The 16,136-nt window shown below is 44.9% G+C and overlaps 1 protein-coding gene across 1 annotated transcript in view; it reads left to right on the forward strand.

The window, feature by feature from the left end:
- The first annotated feature begins 572 nt into the window (after window positions 1-572).
- LOC146788738 (vomeronasal type-2 receptor 26-like) overlaps window positions 573-16,136 on the forward strand; it is a 634,528-nt gene continuing 618,964 nt past the window's right edge. The window contains exons 1-2 of the mRNA XM_085630957.1: window positions 573-703; window positions 4,777-5,074. Of these exons, the coding sequence (XP_085487083.1) occupies window positions 573-703; window positions 4,777-5,074 (429 nt within the window). The remainder of the gene's footprint in view (window positions 704-4,776; window positions 5,075-16,136) is intronic.

A 16,136-nucleotide genomic window follows, 5' to 3' on the forward strand; every position in this document is an offset into this window, starting at 1 on the left:
GACTATTTTCTTGTATCCCTGCCTTTATGAATCACTTTGGTTGATATGAAGTAAGCCACAAGATTAGACAGCAACCACGATGATGTTTATTGCACGATGGCTGATCTCACACTTTACCATTAGTCGCCTCCTTCATCCCTTAGTAGGGACACTGGCCATGCCAACAACAGATGGTTGTGGACAGTATAAAGGGGACTTTTCTGATTGACTTGGAGAGCACAGATAATGTATTTGACCCAGTCACAAGAAACCAGGGCATCCCCGCCATACATAAGGATTTATGTTTTTGGTTAGCAACCAGTTGCAGTCCTATTATAGGAGGGCTTGCCCCTAAACCACAGCTAATGAACCTTGGTTCAACAAGGTTTGCCAAAGGAAACTCAACACAGCTTTAAAAAGCGGAAAAAGCAGAAACTGTGATCACACGGACGCAGTATAAAGCAGTGCAGCAGAGAGGGTGTAGTTTGTGGGATTCCCATTCATGGGATCCTATTTCCGATGTAGTTAAGTCCACTGACTTCAGAATGTTTTAGATGCTAGTGGCCAAAGGTAGATGACCTGCATGAACCGCCATGTCCAACCATATCCTGCCCAAAGGACAAGGGATGGAGAAAGAGGTTAGGGATGCTGTGGACTCAGCCTCCTTAGGAAATTATGGAAAAATAAAGGAAGTCAACCCTTCATTTATGAAAACCTTCACTCGGTACACAGATATCCTTCCAGTGAGTTCTACCACTGCCACTGCCACTGAAACACAAACAGTGAGAAATAAAGACACTGTAGAACTGTACATGTTCATAGCCTAACTAAAACCCCATAAGTTCTTCATAGGAGTGTAGGTTCCATGTATCCAGGTATTTTTTAGATTCACTACTCTTTTTGACCCTTTCACTCTCACAATATCACATAGTACTACCTCACGAAAAGTGCTCCCACATCTCCATTGGTCTTAGCATGCGCCGTCCTGCAGCAGGGCAGGAAGAACCCGATCATGAAGCATGACACCGAAGGACTTGTTGGTGGGTAAGAGTTATTTTTTAAAAACATATTATTTTCCCTAAAGAAATCCATATCTTTTTCTTGGGAACACTGGTAGCAATCACTGGAAGGATAATATTTGTGCACTGAGTGAAGGTTTTCATAAATGAAGGGTAGACTTCCTTTGTTTTTCCACAAGCACATCCTGCGCCAGACATGTGGAAAAATTTTACATCACTCTATGATAGAGTAGGGGAGGCAGATTTCCACACCCTGGTCTTGTGCAGTCAAAAGAGGCCTGGTCCAGAACTGGACCTCATTATAAACCTTGAGACAACAACAAGTGCAATTAGGGGTCTTATCCCTGAGAAAGCTGCGGACCAGACAGAATCCCCGGGGGTCTCCTCATTGCACTTATTGACAATTGGTCGAAATATGTGAATAAACGTACTCAGGCACATCTGGAGGGCGCACAGATTCCAGAATTCTGGATGGTACCCATCCATAAGAAGGGCCCCAAAGGACATTCAACTCAAATACAGGCCAATCAGCCTGCTAGACTCCTCCCCAAAACTATTTGCAAGGCAAATCCTCTTCTCCCTTGAAACCTGGATTGAAGAGGTGGGCACCCTTTCTCAGCTCCAGGCAGGGTTCTGAAAAGAAGTCAGTGCAATAGACCAGGTTCATAGATTTATGACTACATACTGGAAAATTGTGGTTATCCAGAAGGAGCATCTTTATGTCATCTTCATAGATGTAAAAACAGCTTTTGACTTAGTTTCCTGAGCCAAGAGAACTCCTGCTCCTCCTCTTGACACCTTAATGCGTCTGCGCTCAAATACTTTTGAATAAGTGCGGTGGGGACAGTAATGAGAGCTCACAGATCTGATTAGGGTCAGACCAGGGGTGCGGCAAGGCTGAGATTTGACCCTACCCTCTTTGCGCTGTACTTGAATGATGTTGTGGGCTCTATGGAGCAATGTAGGGGTGATGAGCCGCTGTTAGTTGGTTGTAGATCATTGACTGTGTTATTTGCCGAAGATACCTTGTTAGTATTAAGCTACCCAAGGGGTTAACAGGCTTTGATGAATCAATTCACTGATGTTTGTAAGGATAAAGGCCTTCTAATCAACCTGAGCAAAGTGTATGGCCCTTAATCCTCACAGATCTGTCAGAGGACTGATTAGTTTAGAACGGGCCAATTTGCGAAGGGTCTCCAAATGTGAATATCTATGTATTAGGCTCCATCCACATGCCAAGGATCCCCCAGCTTAGTGAGTCATTTGACCCATCATGCCGCAAGGGTGTTACAATGTTACCATCTTTCTAAAACTAGGCAGTTTTCACCTCCTTTAAACATATATCAGTCAAAAGCAGTAGCATGCGCTCTGTATTGGTCAAACTCTGGGGACATATGGGGTCTGCACCCCTGGCTACCAGAGAAAAAATATTTCAGAGAACACTCCTAAACCTCTGTGTGAGCACTCACACTTTCCACTGCTATGGAGACCGGAGTAAAGGCAATAACAAACAAGTCTGAGGTTTAGACCGATCACCCAAGGGCATAGACAGAGGTTCGCTCCAGCTCTGATGAGCCACTTTCAAGCCTTCCAATGGATAAGGGTAGCAAGATCAGAGGCTGTCCTTTCTTAAGTCAAACATTTCCCGCTTGAAAACCTTTGGGGTATGGAGGCTTTATTGAAGAAATCTGTATTGGGCACATGTATGGGGGCAGGGGTGTGTGCCAAATGTTCAGCCGCCTCACCATCGATTTCATGGACCTCAAGTTAAACTGTAAGTCTGGAGTATTGTTGGATCTTATCTGTGCACCAATAACTAGGAAAGCTAGGAAAATATAAATCCAATTCCACTGTTGCACTCTCTGTGTGCTGATGTCTGTCGAGAATGGAAGGGAGCAGTGAGCTGCAGAGCTGTGAGCCCAGGCTGCCTACATGCAGGTGACTTTCTTTTGCACCATTTCTTTTTCAGCCTGGGGTAGCCCACACCCACGGAAGAGAGCCACAAAATCTCTCTTAGGTTGCTGCCTGCTGAAACAAAAGAGTCAGTTGTGTGTGCAGTAGCCACGTATCTTCATAGTGGTTGGATTATATAAGCTACTGCTGCTGGACACAGCTCTACCAGGACTACAGATTCCTGGATGACTCAAGTATGTTTAACAAACACACTGGAGGTGTAATGAAGTACCGGGGATTTTAGGACCCCAGCGGTGCCAGGGGTAGCACCCTATGACTTCGTTTTCCATGTTGGCGTAGTATTATAAAATTCCACTCTCATGGTAATATAACAAAGAACTTGGCAAAGAAGCTGAAATATGAAAAGACATCTTTATTAAACTCAAATGAGTGAGACTACATCGCACAGAAGCCTTAGCAACTGAATGAGGCAGTCTCCAGAACAAAAACCAGTCTTCTCTTTTATGGAGAATATTACGCTCTGGGCAACACCGCCCTTCTCTTGCAGTTGGTCATTCACATATTTTACTTCAAAGAACAAGCAGAGTCACGATTATAATCCCACATTTCAGTTCAGCCAGCCCACAATTATTTACCCAGCAAGGCTCAGATCCCTCATCAGATATCAACAGGCCCCAATAAACACGGGCACCTCCTGTTTGTAAAACAAGCCATAAAGCAGGAAGAGTCAGGTGTGAAAGAGATTAGTCAGGGTTCGTGTGGGAAGAAGGAATTTATGATGCCTCGGGCCCTGATGCTAATCCCATTTGGCCGCAGTAAAAGGAACCGGCCGGACAGGGCTGACCTCGGGCAGTGGAGTCAGTTTGCACAGGTCACAGAGAAGTCAAAGTAAAGTGTAGCCTATGTGAGGGCAACTATAAGATGGCCACCGCTCCAAGATGGAACCCACGGAGTCAATGTATAATAACGTATACATAGTGCATTCATAGCTAAAACGTTACACAAAGCACTTGTACATACCGCATTGACCATTTGCGGTTCGCTAATACCGGGATAGACAGGGGTAGGGCCCTGTCTCCTACGCGGTCCCAAATTTTAAAGTACGACAGTAATTGTGCCATAAAGAGTTACTTCCTCACTGTTTTGGAGGCAACGTTTATTTAGGAGATATCGTCCACCAAAAGGGAGGCAATGCTAACTTATTTATCGCTGGATTCATTATATTGACACACAATTTTATGTTACCTTATCCTTGCCCTGAAGAAGCCCTTGTGAAGGGTGAAATGCGTTGGCTGTTTCCACATGTGTACAAAGGATTTTGAGAAATAAAAACTTGCAAGAGAAAACCACAACGCCTACCGAATGAACTTTCCATGTTCGTAAACTATACTTATTCTAATCCTGTGTATTGCGTTTCATCAGCCTTTTCTTCTGGAATTTTAACATATATAACAACAACTTTGCTTTTTGGCAATGGGGCAAAGGTAAAAGAGACAGAGCTCTGCTGCCCTTGATGAAAAACCACCGCTGTTTAGTTGAGTGGTAGTCTTTGATGCGGTCGAAGAAATTGTTTTTTAAGTCTCATTTAAATCTGCATATCATCTGCATATTGATGGGAAGGGAGACTGTATGAGTTGAAAAAATCCAGAAGAGGTTCCAGATAGAACTTAAAAGAGATGGGGGTGTAGATCCTTGTGGGACCCCAAGGGTGTTTACAGAGTGCTAATCACATGGAGATGAAAGGGATAATGAAGAGTGAGTTTGATTGTCACATCAAACATGGCAACTGTATGAAATAGAGAACATTGTCTTCAAAAAGACACCTCCATAATAAGTAACTCAAAGTAATGTATTTTCTTTGCAGCCTTACCGGCCGTTACTTTCGACATTTCTTCGCTTTTGTTTTCGCCATTGAGGAGATTAACAAGAACCCTGACCTTTTACCCAACATCACCCTTGGCTTTGAGGTCTTTAATTCATTTCTCAATGAGGCCCAAGTGACCCTGAGCACAATGGGGTTATTATCAGGAAGAGAAGATTCGGTCCCAGTCCCTAACTACAGATGTCGGTCGAGAGGGGTCCTGGCTGCTGTCATTGGTGACATGTTATCAACCACATCTGCTGCTATGGCAACCATCACTGGGCTCTACAGGTACCTGCAGGTAAGATGAAGCCTACTTAGATGACATGCCTTAGACACTCTTTATTCTGAAACCAATACAAACCGCATTTATGTTTCCTTTTTGGCACACTGTATCAGGGTCAATCTTTTTAAAGGCTTTACGTGGGTCTGGAGCTGTGTGAATCCAGACAGAGGGAGTTCTGTTCATCCACCTCCTCAGCTCTCGGTGGATCCCATGACTGCCCACAAGATGGTTCTTGTAGGAACAGCCTGAATTATAAGAGACGAAGGGGAAGCATGCCTCTAGAGTGGGGAGGTTATTTTGTTTGGAGTTTTGTATAGTGCTGGCATGACCCGAGGGTATCAGAACACAATACATGCTGGTAACAATTTGCTTATGCAATCATTCCAGCTGAATTGAAATATATATAAATATATATATATATATATATATATATATATATATATATATATATATATATATATATATATATATATATATATATATATATATATAAGATTATACTCATAATTGTGTGTGGCTGAATCTTACAGTTTCTTGAGGAGATGGAGGGCCTGTGAGCTTCAGCCTCCCGTTCAGTAATATCGCATTGACACCCTTACATTTACTGAGGACATTGTTTAGAAAGCAGGGGGTACAAGGGTATGTGTTACAGATAAAAATTAAATTTTGCCTTCAGGCTCACCCCTATGGATGGACCTGTTTGCATCTTCCAGTTATAGTGCTTTGCTTGCAGCTGCCCCCTTGGAGGTGCCTTGAGGCACTTGCCTCACAGCCCCTTATGGATGCATGAGCTGCATGTACAGAGCTCCGTGGATGAAGGGAGTGATCTGCCATGAGACACGGCCATTCTGATGTTCTATTTTTGCCTCCCTAACTGTGAGACTGGGGTGACTGCCCAAGAGCAAGCGGTTCAGTGCCTCTGTGCAGACAAGAAGGAGCTATTCCAGCCCAACCCCGGTGAGGAATGCAAGAATGTCAAAGGAGAGAGAGGCAGCAGAGTCATGTATTTTGTGCATGGCCCACTGTAGTTTTCCCAATGTTAGCCTAACTGTGCATGTTGTAGTCTTTTATTTTTCTTAGCCCATGTTACTTTATAAATCCTATAAATCCGCTTGCCTTTGTGCCACATTGTACTTTCCCATGGAAGCTGCATTTTTTTTGCGTTCTGTTATTTTCCTGGGATTTAATCTGAGCACCACCTGCAATGTCGTACAACAATGTCCCTTGTCATTCACTCATATCACAAGAATGCAGCTGTTGTTTGTGTGTATACATATCCTATCATAGATGAGTCCATGAGCTACAAACAGACACATGTAATGAGAGTTCTGAGACAAGAGCACTGCATCTGCGGAGATTTAGAGCATCCATCTGTGTATGCTAAGGTACTGGACCAGCCGATAATCCAAGAGATCTTTCTTATATTCACATAACTTTAGTAGCAGTGGAGGGAGGTTATGTTGCTCATTCCTATAAAATGACAGGGCTTTTCATCGTATATGGATTGTTACCCATGCTGACAGTGTTTTTACTCTTCATCTGCTTCCAAATTGTGAAACATAAACTGCATTTCAGAGCATGATAGTGTGAATAAATATTCTACGCTTTCCTCATGTCTCCTTATTATCTTATTTTGGACAAGTATGAGTGGGACAGCGAAAGAGTGTGTCCTGTTTAGGCCTGGATAAAGTTTGTGGAGTTTTACTTTGGGGAATTCCGCGAAGTGACAGAAAAACTCCACCACACTCCGCAGAGTTCCGCAAGTGGCAGGGAATGTTAGGTCAAGCTCCTCACATTGATTTTAAGCCCCAGGAGTTTGTCCCGCACTGTAAAATCAGCGCGAATGGCACTCCACGTCACGCCGGACGGCGATGCTTCTTTTCGCCACTTGAGTAGGCCTTCTACTCGAGCGGCAGCTTACTCAATGTGAGCTGAAGATTTCTCAGCGTGAGCGGTCACGACCTGCCGCGACAGCCCACATTGAGAAATCTCACTGAGAGGAGGTTCAGCGTGATTTGTTTCTCATGAACACTTGCCACCTTATTGCTGGTGAGCAACACAAGTGACAAAACTCCTCTCCGTGTCACATCGCAGAGTTTGGCAGAAATCCCCACGGAATGCAAAATGGGAAAAACACCACAAACTCTGCCACCAGAAAGGAATTCTTCATCCACCGATAGTCCTGTTACGGCAATCCCTGAGAGGGTTGAGAGGGTTGTGCTCTGGGGCTGCCAATTCACTGGTTATTCTGGTAAGGTTAGGAGAGCAAGAGAGGCACTATTGATGTCGGACTCAGGCACAAAGCTATTGAGGTCGTATGGTGTCTCAATCCTTACATACTGAAGTTATACGGTCCCAAGAATAGTTCTGTTTCAGAGCAAAATCCCTACAACAGCAGGACCTCCCAGGTGAGTCACATGTTGGACTGCAGGTGCCTGAATATGGAGACCAATGAGGCTGCCTCCCTTGTCTGACGCAAAAGTTACTAAGTCTGCTGTGGTACACTCTGGGATTAGAGCAGATGTTGGTTCTGCCACAATAACAATAATTAAGGCAGAAAAATATGCAGATCTGTCTGAGAGGACTAGTATAGGGACAGATTCACAACTGCTGTTGGTAGCTGGCATTGATTCTACTGCTGTAAACTGTGTCCTAATTCAAAGAAAGTTTGAAATGTGCATAGGCAGGTTGAAGATGTTTGAGTTTCACAAATCCACCAGACTCTCATAATGAACACCCGAAAACTATTTGCTGACAATTACAGAATGCCAGAAGAATATCAAGGCCACTAAGTGCCAGATAGGGCAGAGTCATGTTGTGTACCTGGGCCACCTTGTAGGTGGAGGTCAGGTTCAACCATTGCAGTGCAAACTCAAGACCATAATGGACTGAGTTGGTCCCACTACCCAGACTCAGGTCAGAGCTTTCTTGGGCCTGACTGGGTATTAAAGAAGATTTGTAAAAGGTTATGGATCCATAGTGACTCCATTGAATGACCTTACTTCTAAGAAAATGCCCAAGAACGTTTAGTGGACAGTTAGCTGGCAGAAGGCATTTGATGACCTAAAGCAGGCCATGTACTCCAAAAAGTTAATTGTGCAAACAGATGCACATTTGGGGGTAGGGGCTTTACTGTCACAGTTGAATGACAAAGGTCAGGATCAGCCAGTAGCTTTTATCAGCAAAAGGCTAACCCCCAGAGAGAAACGCTGGTCAGCCATGCAGAGGGAGGCTTTTGCTGTGGTTTGGGCTCTGAAGAAGTTGAGGCCATACTTGTTCAGACAGACCATAAGCCCCTCTTATGGCTAAAACAGATGAAGGGTGAAAACCTGAAACTTTTAAGGTGGTCCTCTTCCCTACAGGGGATGGACTATACAGTGGAACATAGACCTGGGAGTAACCATGCCAATGCAGATGGACTCTCCATATACTTCCATTTAAAACATGAAGACTCAACTGGTCAAGGTAGGTTTAATGTCCCTGCATTTGGGGGGGGGGATGTGTGGGAGAGTAGGATCTGCTTCTTATGGTTAACCACACTTTTTGCTGATGTTTCACAGTTTTTTTACTTTAGTCTGGCTGGGGCCCTGCTATCCAGGGCCCCAGCCTAGCTGCTTCCTCTGTAAATTGATTGCCTGTACCTTAGGTACACTCTGGATTGGATTATGGGATACTCTTATAAGTTCCTAGAATATGAAATACTATGTACCCAGGGCATAGGTACCCCAGAGGCCTACCAGGGGCTGCAGCATGTATTATGCCACCCCTGGGAAGCCTTCCAAAATTACACCACAGGACTGCTACTGCAGCCTGATGAGGTGGTGTATGCACCGCTTACTGAGATATTGGTTCACTGCACATATAAACCTATCAGTCACCCCTATGGCAGGCCTTATCAATTCTGAAGGCAGGGTGATTGGTTTTATGTGAGAGGGTACCCATGCATGAGCAGAGCCCTTCAGCAGCCTTAGGAATCTATTCTCCGGAGTTGTCTGTGATGCAGACTGACCATATACTCTGAAGTGCATTATAACCTCGCGGTAAATGCTAACTTAGGGATGTCTGCACGGAAACATGTTGTGTTTGGTGTCAAACAACTTGGAATCATACCCCACACCAGTAACTGGTATGGGAATATGATCCAACCCTTCTAGAGGGAGAGACGTGACAGCACCAGTATACCCGGTACCAGCTAACAGAGCCCTGGCATCACAAAATGAATGCTGCCAGCCACAGACACAAGTCTGGCCTCCTGCTGCTGACTGAAACTCTGGCAGAGGAGGCCTGGACCATAGGTTTCCTGTCACCGGGAGGTGTTACCACCTCCCAGACAGGCTTAAGTGTATTAGGGCTGGGTGCACTCAAAGAGTGCTTTGAAGTTCAGCACTGGGGGCATATTTGGTGTCCCTGTGCATAGTACAGTTCAAACCGGTTGCAGGGGCTACCAGCCCCTGCTCTGGCATGAAACTGGACAAAGGAAATGGGTGTTGCCACCCCTCTTTCCAAACCCTCCCATAGGTTGGTCCCCTGAGTTAGTCCAACCCCTTCCTTGGGTATAAAGAAGGAACCCCTGACTACAGGACTTTAGATATCCCTGGATGAAACTCTGAAACTGAATTCTGGAACTTTGATGATCTACACAACGCTAGATGACTGAAGAATCTCCTTTGGAGTAAAGGAGTTACTCCCCTGCTTGGCAGGCACCAAAGACGCATCTGGCCGGTTTGCATCTCAGAAGCTCCCGCCAGACTCCGAAGTATTTGCAACACAGGAGGTGGGTTTCCCAACTTCCCAGAGGATGACCCAAGTTCCCAGCATAGCTGAGACCCGTAGCCCTTGTGGGTACTGTGGAACCAGAACCCCTGGACACCGTGCACATTTTCAAGTGCATCAGCTTCTCGATGTCCCTCGAGGTTGTGCATTGGTTTACCTGTAGCCCAGACCCCAAGCACGTTTTCCACTGAAGATTGCTGGCCTACACTCCACAAGTGTTCCGTGAGCTGGCCCTTTGTGTTTTCGCTCAAGGTACCTTCACGATCCCTGGTCCATTGACTGGTGGGCCCCTGTGAAGGCAACTCTAACTTGTATTGGCCTTTCCTGGTTGCTCAAGATGTGCCCTGACTTTCCTTCACTTGGAGAGTCCCCACGACCTTGCTGGTCCAGCACCGAAGAATCTTTCCTCTTCCCGCTTGGGTTGCTGTTGCCAAGGTTTGTTGTGTCCAATCTGGGCAACGATGCTGCACCACTCGACATCCTTTGTGGGACAGCTCGACTCCAGCTCCTGGTCATCATAGATTCCTCCTGGTCCTTGTGGCTGAAGAGTCAAGCTTCCCCTCCTCACACCTGAAGCACCCGACATCGGTGGGCATTTGACTATCGTGCCCCTGGTCACTGGCAAGTGATCCAGACTATCTCCCCTCTGCTTTCAGGTTCTTCCCATCTTTAATCCAGGCTTGGATCTCTTCGGACACTTCTACTATTCCCGGCAGCAGCACTTTTCAGCCTCTTGCCATTGGAAACGATGACGGACCAGACACCATTTGACACCTATGCACCTAGCTTCCCTGGGTGAGGTAACACGAGTGCTCTGGTGCTCCTGTGGGTGTTGAACAATCTAAGTCCAAAAGGCTTTGGTCCTAGTCCACCTTTAAGTGTCCTTAAACTTTATAATTCCAAGCGTAACTTTCCCCATAGAGGCTAACGGAGGTTGCGGCTGTGTTCTCACACTTCACACGTCCCCCAAGGATCCCCTGTGTCACTACCTTGGGTGGTACCTGGGGGGTCCCAGCAATTCTACAGGCTCTAGGCCTTGTGTCTAGTCAAGTCATGGTTCTTATACCACTTTCTTAATAAATGATTTGGTCCGCTCCTACAGCCTATCGTGTATTGTGCTAATTTGCTGTGATATATTAAGTGTAACATATGTGTTTTGACCTCTAGCCTCATAAAGAGACTAATAGGGTGGGTTTAGTAATAAATACGTGTATTTTATATATATATATGGTGTGGTTCTCCTTTCATTTGGTCATTCAAGAGATTATAGACTGGTAAAACAAGCTGCTTTACATTCCGTCAAGACTTAGCCTGAAGGCTGCTCTCCTTAGCTGCCACTAGGATAGCATTCAAATAAGGTTGTCTTTAACCTACCATCAATAAGGGGTTGTTTGGACTGGTGCAAGGTGCCCACTATAACTAGTGGACAGCATATTCTAGGCAAAATTCTCACACACTCTCCTTGCAGTACTGTAATTATCCAGTCACTACACATGTACTTATGCAATGGCCCAGGCACTAACACATGTACTGCTACAATCACCTGAGCACTACTGATGCAGTCCAGCCATCACCTTGTCACTGCCCATTTACTCCTTCAATCACCCAGCCAGCTCCATGTACTTATCCAATCACTCCGCCAAAACTAACCCTGGGTGTAGTTTGCGTAGTCCTCGCGATGCTACGTGAAGTTGCAAAAGTGCTACGCGAGCTACGCTTAACTACGCGAGCGTGCGTAGTTGATTGTCCCGCCCGTTCACGATGCTTGTTTCTTGTTTGGGAACACGTATTGCGTGTTCGGGACGCTGTTTGCGTGCTCAGGGGATACTATCTCGCAAACTTGCCCATGTGGTCGCCTATGGGCGCGGCCATCTTGTTTTTCACTTGTCCTGCCCGTTCGCGATGCCATATTTTCTGTTACGGGTCACGTATAGAGTGTTCGCGATGCGTATTTCATGTTTGGGAACACCTTTTATGTGATTGCGATGCTTTTTGCGTGCTCGGCAGGAAATATCGCGAGAGCTTCCCCACGCGGTTGCGATGGGCGCAGCCATCTTGTTTTTCACTCTATGCTATAGTTTTGGGCCTGCTCTGGTTCGTAGAAGGGAATCTTCCGCTTGTTATGAGAAAAATGGTGCGCATTGGATAGTATAATGGAAGCATTTCTCATTTATGACAAAAAGTGTAGCATATTATGGCTCAGCAATACGGACTGACCAGAACTCCATAACAATGTGGCTTGTTTTTCGACCTCTTGTACGCAACGCTCAGACATTAGCTGAATGAGCTCATGTGGGCTCAAAGGCATCTTACACAACAAGCTGCGAGGTAACGTCACGTGCGCAAAAGACATGAAGCTAAAATGGTTAACTTTGCAAAGAGTAGAGTAGACTAGAATGACCCTAGGGACCATAACACTACTAGTGTCTACTCTACTCTAGTACTTGATTTGGACTAGTTATGTATGTTGTGTATGCATGTATTAACTTTTTTTTTCAATCTTGCTAGTGAAAAAGAGTAAATAGGGGGAGGTGTATATATGGCTCTTAAAATGTGTAATGTTTTTTCTAGGTGTACTACCGACCACCAGCAGTGGCGGGCGGTGGTAAGTTATATTCCTTACTCATTGACATTACACTAGCAGAAAGGGTGTACACTCACTGTACTGTTGAGACTTAGTAAGTATAAAGTTGTAGTGAACATTAGACAACGGTTGAAGAAGACACCCTTTGCTTAGCATTAGCAATAGCATTAGCAGCGTGAGTTGAGTAACCAATGGCCTCTTCTATCTGACTCCAACTCAGCTGTGAAAGTTTTATGGCGAAGACTGAAAGGCAGATAAGATGATCTTGATGGATGTGTTGAACAAAGAGGGAAAGAAGGGTGGAAGGAGGAAGGACGGGCGAGATGTAATATGACTGGCAGAGAAGGATACTTTGGAAGCATGCATAGGTGGTTGATAAGATTCAGATGCATGGGTTGTTGAAGGATGGGTGGAAGGTGAAAGAAAAGATGCCTGCCTGGGTGGGCAACACCGTATGGGTGGATAGGATAGCAAGAATCGTCAGCGGAGTTTGGGTCAAACTCAAAGCCAAGGCAAGCAAGGAAGGACGCATGGGTGGTTGTTGGTGAAACAAACTAAGGTTTGTTGAGAGATTAAGATGAATGATAGACGTTTACTTTGAATGGATGGATGTATTCATCATGGATAGCATAGGTGGAGACTGTCACTGGATGCAGAGTCTTAGTTTGAAGAGAATGTAAAAGAAACTGTGCCAGAGTAGCAAAGCCGAGGGGAATATAAGTTGTACTTTCAGAATACTCCCTTGACTCACAGTAGTTTGCAAGCACATATTATATATATATATTGTATATGTATGTATGTAGTTATCAAGCGCCTTCCTCCGACTCCGAGGACCACTCCCTACATATGTTAATTTATTGTCAACTGTGTCAGCCAGCCTGCCATGGGTAGCCTATCTGTTGGTTACACAATCAATCAAAACAAAGTACCTCATGTTGTCCCATATATAAAGGAATGATCATTGGATCAGATATATAATCTGCCTTTTTGTAGTAGTCAGGGCAGGGTGAAAGTGAAATTGAGCAATTGCCCTTGATGTAACAGAGAGATTATGGCCAGTGCCAAGCGTAATAGAAAAATACGAGCTTTCCCACTTGCAGACAGTAGTAAATAAATCTGATGTAAGTCTGCGTCATGACTCAAGTATGTTTGTCTTGGGCGCAAGCTGACTGAGCTGGCATGCCGGCTACAGCCAGGTTATGTAATTTCGCTAGATTAGAGAGAATAAGAAGACTGGTGCACTGTATACTGGAGTCCATAGAGCTATTATAATGCCTGAAATTCCCACAAATGTTAGAGGCTGGGGAAGTGGGAGGACAGATACATACCACAAATGGTACATACTGTGCTTGCTAGTGCTACTATGCCATTATGTGTTGAATTAATCTTGTGTTACTGTATTGCTAAGAGTATTGGTAATAGTCTTTTTTTCTTTCTTGATATAGCTCCTCCAAAACCAACCAGGAAGGAGTTGGCAGCCATGGCCCTGCGCCGGAAGCTGGAGGCTATCTGTAAAGAGTACGTGCGGCTGGTGGTTCTGGCGAAGGAAGAGGAGGAGGTGTCAGCAGCTGCAGCCTCCTACAATGCCCCGGGCCCCAGCCAGGCCCCTCCAGTGGCACGGCACCACAGTCAGGCAGCCGCCTGCCGCCGCACACCATCAACAACATCCATCACTGCTGCCCCCCGTGGATGTAACTGCAGGGCATATGCGCACCGCATGCTCCTCTGAAATGCGACTGGAGGAGGAGGTAGAGGAGCTTAAGAAGAGGGTCAAGGTCCTGGAGATCGACATCCGAAGAGCACACCGCTAAAGACTCTGTTTGATTGCCCCTTTTCTACAGCTTCTTTTGGTGGGTAGGAATCGGGGATTGGGGTTTGCACTTTTTTTATGGACATGGACAATTGGAAATTTAATTTGTTGGACTTTTTTGTTTCGGACATTGGTTGGGGTTAGGGAGAGGGGTGGGTCAGGTGTTGTTGTGGGATTTTTTACATAGTTTATTTTTGTTAGGTGATTAAATTATGTTTTTATACTTTGCATACAATGTGGTTAATGTTTTGTGGGTGAGGTTACTATTTTAGGTCACACTGTTTCCTTGCTTCTGCAGGGCAACAGACAGTGTTTGATTTTAATAAGTGGATGACTTTGTAAGACACAAACAGATTGATGCAGTACCCCTCACTGACTGACTTGTCCTACTAGTACTGTCAGGCTCTCCTCCTAGTCTATTATTATACCTTCCCCAAATATCTTTTCTTACCTGTGATTGATGTTTAAGTTAGGCACAGCGATGGCTGCATGACGATGCAGGTTGGGTTTCCGAAGAGTATGGAGCTGCCATGGTAGTGGTGGTGGTAGTAGTAGACACTGGACGTAGCATTTACAATAAAAGAAAATGAGACAGTCAGTCACCTGAGAGAGACTCTGGGAGGAGTAGTAGAGCGAAGTAAATAAAACATAATGGTGGAGGGGATAGCCTAGTACAACAAGTTACAAACTGTAGTTGTGTCGAGTCACTCAACTAGGCCCACACTCAACACAAGCGTAACCTTTAGTGCTGTGTGTAATAGGATGACAAATCAATCGATGCCGGCAATTAATGATGATGGATTTGGTTCCTTTGGTAAAAACGTTACCTCGCAAATATACTGATCATAGATGGGCAAGTAGAAGAAGATCCTCGCCCTGCCTTGAAATTGAATTAGTGTTGTTTTTGCCACATCCACCCCAGCAAGCGTGCGATCAATTATTGGTGTACATTTAATTTAGTCACACCTCAATAAATCACACAGCCCGGGGGAAGAGGGTTAGGGTTTGATAAATGGTTGGGAAGAGGGGTTTGGGGAAAGGTTTGACAAAGAAAATCAGTACGCATGGACAAACAACAAAACACAATCTTTGTAGACTACCATATCCATAAATCTGTTAAGGGAGAAAAAGGAAATGCATGCACGATGATGATAAATTGATGGTTAATGATAAGTAGTACTTATTAACTACTACTAGACAATTAGACAGTACAGGGCAGCAGTATATTCATATTATGCAATTTGACTTGCCTGTCTGCCCTCATAGAGAGGAGACCCGGATTACATACAGTTTGTGTTCTGTTGTACTGGGCTTACTTTTAAAGATAGCAAAGAAAATTTTAAAATAACTGTAGGGATAAATTATAAGCAGAGAGCAAACATAATAATAATAACAACAACATATTTTAGTAATGATTGAAGACAAATAATTAATCAAATTATTCAAAAGAAGATGAAAGTTGATAGTGTTACTGTGTTATCCTGGTCAAAATGGGGTTCCATCACGGCATTCCTCTTGGTCCTCCCTTCCATTGATGCTCTGTCCATCAATCTTGAGTGACGCCACTGCCTGTCTGGCAGATGTAGATTTATTGGTAAGGTAAGTGTGCGTTGTTTTTCCAAGTATAGGACAGGGTAAAAGGGGCTTTTTGCAATTCCTGGCTAGCCTCAAGGTTTTTGGTTGCCTTTTTCATGTACTCATCCATCCTGGAGCGGAGACCAAGTACATAGTCCACTATGTCCTGTCTGGGGGGCTTGAGAGGTAACTCCCATCTTTCCTTAACCAGACACAATGGACTCCTGACAGGGTGACCAAACAAAAGTTCAAAAGGGCTGTAGCCAATCCCCTTTCGAGGCACCTCCCTGTATGAAAATAAAAGGCAGGGCAAGAGTATGTCCCATCTTCGCCTA

Source organism: Triturus cristatus, chromosome 10, assembly GCF_964204655.1.
Source record: "Triturus cristatus chromosome 10, aTriCri1.1, whole genome shotgun sequence".
NCBI classification, from domain to species: Eukaryota; Metazoa; Chordata; class Amphibia; order Caudata; family Salamandridae; genus Triturus; species Triturus cristatus.